Genomic DNA, 8,601 nt, shown 5'->3' on the forward strand with positions numbered 1-8,601 from the left:
GAAGTTACATAGAGTTTAAGGATACAAATTTGTATAGACAATATACGCATAAATCCCACAAGCCCTCATCAACGACACCAACAACTTATTCGATTGTTCGTGTGGTGCCATTTACATCTACAAGGGATGTCAATCAAGCCACCCATCAATGATGACGGTGTCAACAACGACATTGATCCCACCACTACTAGACACGGCTCGTGGCGACTATTCAGGTAAATCGACACGAGCGATCCTACTATATCATCACGAGCGATGGGTTGTAGTGTTTTATAGGAAACAAAATTGAAATGATTAATGGTTTGAAAAGAAAAAGAATCAAAAGGATGTTTTTGGTAGAAAGGTAATGAAGGGAAAGGACACATTGTTTGTCCTACGGTGGAGTGAGGCAGTTACCAAACAAATTATACCTTCTTTTTTAGGGCACCCCTACATTTTTCACCCTAATTCTTTTTTTTTTTTTTTTAATATTTATTTCTAATTTGTTTTTTTTAATATCCCATACAAATTATATGAAAAAAAATTAAAAAATTATATATTTACTTAATTCTCGAGTATAATATATACTTATTAACCCAAAAATAGAATTATAATTTAACTTAATTTTATCATACTTTTAAGATTATTGTGTAGATGCATACTGTTTATAATGTATCACGTATATTATTTAAAAAATTTCAACAACCCAACTAACTCTACTCGAGTCACGAATTGTGATGTCCCATATTGGTTGAGGAGAAGAATAAAACACTATTCATAAGGGTGTGGAAACCTTTCATAAGCAGACGCGTATTAAAAGCCTTGAAGGGTAGCTTGAAAGGAAAAGGTCAAAGAGGACAATATCATATTCGTCTAAAAGATTTTTCCAATTCAACTCGTACAAAACCGAATGATAGAAATAATAAATTGTTTTTATTTTTGTGGAGACCAAAATAAATATTTAAAAAAATGTTTTTATTTTGGGTATGGGAAACTGTTATATGTAAGGCGCGTGGGGCCCACGCTCAGCTATTCAGTGACCCAATCATGCTCTCTCTCTCCTCCACCTACTTTTCAAACCTATTTCTAGAGAGAGAGAAAATTATTTTATTTTAATTTATATAATTATTAAATTAAATTTTGGACTTTTAAATTTCCCTCCAAAATAAAAATAATAAAAATAGACATAAAACATTAATATACACAAACAACATAAAACACACTTCATTTGGTCTTTTTTTTCTTTCATTTTCTCTCAGTTTCTCTCATTTTCTCACTAACCAAACAAACAAAACCCCTAAAATACTACACTTTTTACACTCTTCCTCTTCCAAATTCATTCTTCTTGTTACATTATCGAGCAAGCATTTGGATTCTCGTCGCTAAACATCTGTGGTGCATGTAAATTCTCCCCCACGACCTCGCTCGCATCGTACCCGTACCCATACTCTATCCCGACCCCGACCCAATGACCGTATTCGTACCCGATCCCTCCCATATATTCCATTTTGTTCCCTTCCATCATCCCATCCACGCCGTTCTCTTCCTTGTCTCCGCCTCTACCATTGCCGTTACCATTACCATTAATGCCCTTTTTCTTCTTCTTTCCTCCTACGTTACCGTTGCTACCGTTTTCGGTATTGTTCTTGTCGATGTCCTCGGCCGGGGTGTCGCTATTGTTTTTGTTGTGGTTGTTGTTGTTGTTCTTGGTTGGGACAATTTCAACTGATCGGTTTAGTCTCTCTTTTAACGTTCCACTTAAGGCCTTAACGTCCATTGTGCCCTTCACTGTCACCAAATCCTTGTGTTTATCCACTGACATCTCTTGAACACCTGTGATTAATTGAAATCAAATCAGATTCAATTAAATCAACAAACCCTTTTGTTTACTAAACTGTTGGTTAATCTCCGACCTTTGAATTTGGATGTTACTCTCTGAATCTTCTCTATACAGCCCTGGCAGTGCAGCGTTACCTTCAGCACTGCCGTCGTAACCGGCGCCTGAAAAACACCCAACAAAAGGAATCAAACAACACAATCTCAGACGGGGACCAATTCCTTTTTCAGTTTACCTCTTTGGGTTTGTTCTTATTCTCCTCTGTTTTCTTGTCGGATTTGTTGTTACTGGTGAAGGTCTGGTTGCCGTCGTTGTTTTCTTTCGGCTTCGAGTCCTTTTCCTTCTTGGGCTGCGGCGAAATCAAATCTACCTTCTTCTTCGTCTTGTTTGAAAGCTTCTCTCTCAGTTTCGATGCGTCGATTTTTTCTCCTATCACCATCAGTTTGTTGCCTTCAAACTCAGCTTTCACAGACTGCACACCTGAAGAACAAACGAAACAGAGCAAAACAGAGCCAAACAGAGTCCCATTCATAGTGTCAGATTCTTGCATTGCCGATTACAGAAACGAAATCTGATTTAGGGTTATTTTGTTTCCCCATTCGGGTGTTTGAAAAACAGAGCACTATCAATTCATTGGTCCGTAATGGCGGAAAAGGGGAAAATCGAAAACGGAAGTGTCAAACGATTACCAAAACAGGGAACAACCAGATGGGGAAAATCGAAGCGATAAATAACAGAGAAATACAGAAATCCGCCATAGCCATTCTGATCATTACCTTCAAATCCTTTAACACATTTGATGATTTTGTTGGCACAGCCTTCACAATGCATGTCGACTTTCAGAACCACAGTGAATGGATTGTCCTCCTTCTTCTTCCCTCCGCCGCCTCCACCGCCTCCACCGCCTCCTCCATCTCCGTTTTTCTCATTCTGGTTCTTCTTCTTATTCTGCACGGCCTGAAACAAAACCCCCAAAAAGAACGATGAACACATACAGAACAAAAACTGTTAACAGTTAACCCTAAAATTGCAGTGAAGAAGAGAAACAGAGCGAGAATCGAGGTGAATCACCTCGCCCATTATGACCCAGATGGTTTTTTCGTCTGAATTTCAAAATTGAATCGAAATTAGAGATGGGAAACCGCCCCGAGAGGGAGAGTACTTATAGCGGGAGAACAGAGAGAGAAAATTTCAGAGGAAGTGGCCTCGTTGGTAGCAGAGCATTCGCATGTGGCATACTCATGCCATCATATGAATGGATGTATGAGTTTATTTATACATGTATGTATGAATCATGATCCATGATGTTATGCCCATTTATGGAAAATTAAAAAAATGGGAATAATTGTTTTTTTTTTTCCTCGGGAAATTCTTATAAAGTGGAAAAAAGTATATGTCAGAGAAAAGGCAAAATAAATTATGTAAAGAAGTCATAAAAAAACAAATAATAATAATTATTATTAATTCCTTTTCTTTTTGCAACATATAAAAATGCTAAAAGTGAATCTTTGTTCTTCAAATTATTATTATGGTAATTTTTTTTATTTTTATGGATTACCTATTTGTATAAATTAATCGAGTAAGTTTCCTTAAAATTTTGCGTAATTTATATGTTTCCGAGTAGCGTAGCGTTCTCTTTAATCACACGACAATCATTTTTTGTTTCTTTTGAATTTTCATATTAAGATCAAATTATAGAAGAATTTTATTATAAAAAATAATAATATTATCATAAAAGACGAGTCAAGCAACCTTAGAGATAACTAACATGATCTCTTCAAGTTAAAGATTTTCCCGAGATCATCTCATATATGCCATTTATGACCCCCAAAAAAAATGAATCCAATATTTAAAATAAGAGGGTTACGATGAATCGGGTTACAATAAACAATATCATGATTCAATGCAATGAAGACTATGAAGACTGCAGTTCTCAAATAATCTAGAAGTGGCATATGACTACAAAATGATACATGAAATAGGCAAAGATAAAATCTTATCATCTCAAGTAACCAAGTTATAAACCTACTCATCTTATCTTTAGGTCAGCGTGGCGTTTTTAATTATTGCTCCTATGATTTCCTGAAATGGTGCAAATGAAGGGACTTTCTGGTGAATATGTTCCTGGAAGATTGCAAATGAAGGGAGCTTTGAGGTGATCATTGTTTCACCATGAAAGAACTCTTACAACTACAGCCCCCAACAGCACTTGGATTTGTGGTCACCTGCACACAGACAATAGTACAAGAATTCAACGTCTGCTGCATTAGCACTTGCTCTATTGTGAGATACGAATGCATAGAACACATGGAGAAAAATGAGGCTTAGTGGAGAATACTACTACTTAAGGGTACTTCACTCCCAAATCTTTCGCTTGTAGATGTCTTATAATCTCGATTTGTTAGAGTCCACACAAATATAAAATATAATAAAGTTAAAATATCATTTTGGTTCCTGTACTTCGGGTATCATTCCACTTCAATTCTTGTAAAAAAGTTACCATAAAATAACTTCATGGACAACTTTTTAGATTTTATTGAACTAGATTTGGACGACTGAAATAGAACAAGTCACGCATGGAAGCAAAAAGGGAGCGAGTCAACAATACTGATAAAGGTTTACTCACAACGAAAGCGCAACGAATCAGCTCTTCAACATAATCAACTGTTGCTCCTTTCACAAAATCATATGAGATATTATCAACTACCAATTTAACTCCCTCCTTCTCACACACCCTGCAAACACGAAAGAAGAGAAAAGGGTAGAATTTAAAAAATGTAAAGGGAAACATCAATGACAATTTTTAGGTGAAAAACCAAAATAAGCAGCAAGTATGAGCTAGTATTTTAATGAACCTGTCATCTGGATTGGTTTGGTCATCCAAATTGAAAACATATTGAAATCCAGAACACCCCCCAGTTTCTACACTCAAGCGAAGCATCTTTTCTTCCATGGGTTCTTGCAATTCTTTCATTCTCTGCAATGCATGTCAAGACTCAGCAGAAAGTAAATCATGACCGTTCTTCATAAGAAGTAATTATTCAACCCTTACAATACACGCAGAATAAAAGGAAAACTAAGTAGAAAAGAAGACAGAATGAACCCTTTTAAAAGATGCAGACTTTTAAAAGATGCAGATGCAGATGCAGGACAATGGTATTAATATATATTTTATCCATGATATAAAGAAAGTATCGACCAATATAGCCCTTCGGTAAAAGATAGTACATCATACATCTTATTATGAAGAGTTCATTACCAAGGTTACAAGTGATATGAACCAAGAGACATCAATCATACAATATACTTCAAAGAAAACGTGAAGAAAATGTTGTCAAAATTATCAAAAGGTGTTTCAATTCGTCTTATGTTGGAGTACCAAGAACTAAAATAGTGCACATAAATTATGACAGTGACAGTGAAATGGTGAAATGGTGCACAAAATGAGGATAGTCCAGAAACCAAGAACTAAAACAAATTATGACACTGAAATGGATAAAAATTGCCTAAGCATATGGTACATGCACAAAAAAGGATTACATAATATGTTGGAGTACCCGGATGCAATTATCTGTCATGTGAATGGTATCGATGTCTGGAGATGGAGATTGAGATGGAGATGTCAACAAAGAAGAGGCTTCTTGAAGAGCTGAAACAGAGGAGCTAAGAAGCCTCTGGTTCTCTCGGATACGTGCTGCCAAGTAGGGAGCTAGCCGCTGACTTAGCAATCTGGGGACCATCTCTTCACTCTATCCTCTTTAAATTTGATCCTTATCTGCGGAAAACGCAATGTGCTATGGGTATTAACATGACTAATGGGGACAATGCTTCTATCCGAGTCAATTGAAACAAAAATGGAAATGCAACATTTTGAATTGACCCACTCCAAACACACTTACAGCTATAGTGATGAAAGCTAGTTTCGGTTAGATTCCATATCTAGTTTCCTCGACATTTTATTTTTATGTTCGTGAGCGTTGAGGTCGACTTGCACACACCTCAACTATTCTCCTAGGATAATTGCCTGACCTACTAGATGCCAACGTAACTCGAGGTGCCAACATAACTCGTAAGGTATTAAATCCTAAGTAGGAGGTGATCATGGCTTGGCATATCCCTCTATTATTTACATAGCCCTTATTCACCACTAAGTCAACCTATAGTGGTGAGATCCTACATTGGTTGGAGAATGGAACGAAACATTTCTTATAAGAGTGTGGAAACCTCTTCCTAGTAGACGTGTTTTAAACCCGTAAGGTTGACGGCTATAATGGACAAAGCGAATAATATCTGCTAGCGGTGAGTTTGGCTGTTACAAGTGGCTAGTTTTTAAAACTTCTTTGTAATTATACTATAGGTATTGTTTGGGAGGGGCTTTCCTCTTGTAAGCCCCTAGTATTCTTTCATTAAATAAATGGTTTTTCTTAGAGGCATGAATCGAGTTTCTGAGCAATTGTTTTGTTAGAAAAGCTAATTCTACAACAAACTCAAGTAATCAGAAATTCTCAATTTAAATTGGAGGGAAAGCTACTGCTAATAACCAGCCAGAAAAATCATTCTTCTTCGTGGATTCATCCTTTTCCGTCCAAGAACACTCGGGAAATCGTAAGCAAAAGAAGGAAAAACAAGCAGGANTGCTGGAGACACTTGAAACACAGACACAAAAGCAATCCACCACTCCGCCAATGGAAATCGTTAGCATCGATAACTTTATCGGAAAAATCGCCACCCTTGAAGGAAGTTTAGGGGTCCCGTAGTTCATTTTCTTCCACACATCCGCCACGCTCGATTAATCCGAAGCGGAGGAAGACGCAGCGATTCAACCCTAACAAGAAGGATGGAGATTACAGAGAGAAGGCTTCAGCTCGAATCAGGGATGAACACAGCATAGGAGGAAGATAGATTCGCGGCAACCGTCTTTTTCTTTTTCTTCATTTGGTATTTAGGTTTTTATTTATTTATTTATTTTATAATTGAATTTACTTAAATAAAAACAACAATTATTATAATTAAGATATATATCTTTGACTAATTTTTAAAAAAATATAAATAATTTTTTAAAAACAAATTTGATTTTTAATCACTATTTTTACCTAAATTTATTTATTTATTTATTTATTTTATCAATATGTTAAAAAATGAAACCAAATTTTAAAAATTAAAATAATTAATTTTTTATTTTTAAAATTGAGACAAACATAAATTTAAAAATAAAATAAGTTTTGTAAGAGAAAAAATATATATATATATATATATATATATATATATATATTATCTATTTTAAGGATAAGGCGGGAAAATAACGGTATCTAATTTGGCAGTTGGAAAGAGAAGATAGAGATGGCGAGGTATTGGGAATTTTGCGACAGCCAAGAACGAAGAGAGAAAATAGCCGAAAATGGAGGCGAATGCAAGATGAGCGTATAAATTGATTTTGATATCCACCATTTTTTTGTTCCGGTGGAGGTCTCGGAGATCCGGTGCTCTCGCGCTCGCACACCGGAACCGGACATTATTATTATTATTGTTATTCCCTTTTCTCAACTTTTCGAGGGCAAGGACGATTCGATCCCATCTCCATCCGGTCCTCCGCCCGGAGCTTGTTCTTCGAAAATCCCATCGATTTGGGATTCTCTCCTTGCCCAACGAATGAAATTTGTTGTTTTTAGGGAAGATTTTGGGATTTCCTTCCACTAATGGCGATGGTATCCCGCCAAGTGGTGCCGGTGTGTGGAACTTTGTGTTTCTTTTGCCCTGCTTTGAGTACCAGGTCCAGGCAGCCCATTAAGCGCTACAAGAAGCTGCTTGCTGATATCTTTCCTCGCTCCCAGGTTCTTCTCTGTTTTAAATTACCAACTGGTTTTTCAATCGTCGTGTTGGTTGCTCAAGGGAACTCTGGCTGATTGGTTGAGTTTTACGTGGACCTGCTAGTTTTGTTTTAACATGGCTGCATGTTTTATGTTATAATCACTTATTCTATTCTTGTATAGTTCGTCCTATTCAGTTATCCATGTTGGATTTGACGTAACAACATATCTTTGTGGATGATTAACAATGTTACATCGTGCTTAGATTTCTACATTAAGGGCTAAACTTGATGTTCAATGGAAGTTATGTTCTAAATTCGAGGGCCAGAATTGAAAGGATTATAAGTTTCAGGAATCAAAATCAAAATTTTTAGTCTCTTAAGGGCCAAAGTAGAACATGAATGAAAGTTGAGGGATAATTATTTGTAGAAAAATACGTGATTCCAAATATTTCTTTGTTATCATTACCTTTAGTCATTGCATAGAGGTTTCCACAAAATTTTAAAAATGCCCCAGATCTATTTTCAAGGCTTTTTCAGGAAGCTCATCTCTCACATCTACCCTGACTTGAAATTCATACGTTTCTCATAGGCTATCTGGTGAAAATATTCTTATACTATACAAACATCGTCGAGCGAGTGATCCAGAATTGTTTACTTGAAACATATGTGACCATGATCTAACTTGAATATATGATACTACGCAAAATATTCTTGTTGGTTTACTCCATGATTCATGGACACCAAATATTTCCATTTTACTATCGTTCTCTCCCTTATGTAGCAGTCAGCCATATAGCTATTTACATAGGCATTTTTACCTTTACGCCTCACCTCCCGTTGTGCTGCTTAGTACACTTTGTTCTGAGTCTAACTTTTTTCCTTGCCCATGTAGCTAGAAACACGTGTTGGTGTTTTTTTTTTTTTTTTTTTTTTTTTTTTTTTTTTTTTTTTTTTTTTTTTTTTTTTTTTTTTTTTT

At 36.0% G+C, this 8,601-nt stretch overlaps 3 protein-coding genes across 3 annotated transcripts in view; 1 reads left to right on the forward strand and 2 right to left on the reverse strand.

The window, feature by feature from the left end:
• Positions 1–1,179: 1,179 nt before the first annotated feature.
• On the reverse strand, positions 1,180–3,023 carry LOC111788972 (heavy metal-associated isoprenylated plant protein 3-like). The gene is made up of 5 exons (XM_023669576.1): positions 2,888–3,023; positions 2,593–2,773; positions 2,052–2,296; positions 1,893–1,980; positions 1,180–1,812 (listed from the first exon to the last, which is right to left on the reverse strand). The coding sequence occupies exons 1-5, from the start codon at positions 2,894–2,896 to the stop codon at positions 1,328–1,330; spliced, it is 1,008 nt and encodes a 335-aa protein (XP_023525344.1). The 5' UTR covers positions 2,897–3,023; the 3' UTR covers positions 1,180–1,327.
• A 656-nt stretch (positions 3,024–3,679) lies between these two features.
• LOC111787729 (iron-sulfur assembly protein IscA-like 2, mitochondrial) lies at positions 3,680–6,740 on the reverse strand. The gene is made up of 5 exons (XM_023667765.1): positions 6,451–6,740; positions 5,374–5,591; positions 4,672–4,793; positions 4,443–4,551; positions 3,680–4,041 (listed from the first exon to the last, which is right to left on the reverse strand). Exons 2-5 carry the CDS (start codon positions 5,554–5,556, stop codon positions 3,976–3,978), a joined length of 480 nt encoding a protein of 159 aa, XP_023523533.1. The 5' UTR covers positions 5,557–5,591; positions 6,451–6,740; the 3' UTR covers positions 3,680–3,975.
• A 404-nt stretch (positions 6,741–7,144) lies between these two features.
• LOC111787791 overlaps positions 7,145–8,601 on the forward strand; it is a 12,949-nt gene continuing 11,492 nt past the window's right edge. Inside the window, exon 1 of the mRNA XM_023667844.1 lies at positions 7,145–7,647. Within this exon, the coding sequence (XP_023523612.1) occupies positions 7,513–7,647 (135 nt within the window). The 5' untranslated portion in view covers positions 7,145–7,512. The remainder of the gene's footprint in view (positions 7,648–8,601) is intronic.

The sequence above is a fragment of the Cucurbita pepo genome, chromosome LG02, assembly GCF_002806865.2.
Source record: "Cucurbita pepo subsp. pepo cultivar mu-cu-16 chromosome LG02, ASM280686v2, whole genome shotgun sequence".
NCBI classification, from domain to species: Eukaryota; Viridiplantae; Streptophyta; class Magnoliopsida; order Cucurbitales; family Cucurbitaceae; genus Cucurbita; species Cucurbita pepo.

Coding starts and splice junctions, on each gene's coding strand:
- LOC111788972 (XM_023669576.1), bottom strand. Junction 2,297..2,592: donor ATGTGTTAAAGGATTTGAAG/GTAATGATCAGA, acceptor TTTGTTCTTCAG/GTGTGCAGTCTGTGAAAGCT. Junction 1,813..1,892: donor AGTAACATCCAAATTCAAAG/GTCGGAGATTAA, acceptor AATTAATCACAG/GTGTTCAAGAGATGTCAGTG.
- LOC111787729 (XM_023667765.1), bottom strand. CDS start 5,556: ATGGTCCCCAGATTGCTAAGTCAGCGGCTAGCTCCCTACTTGGCAGCA. Junction 4,552..4,671: donor CAAACCAATCCAGATGACAG/GTTCATTAAAAT, acceptor TCGTGTTTGCAG/GGTGTGTGAGAAGGAGGGAG. Junction 4,042..4,442: donor TGATTCGTTGCGCTTTCGTT/GTGAGTAAACCT, acceptor GTCTGTGTGCAG/GTGACCACAAATCCAAGTGC.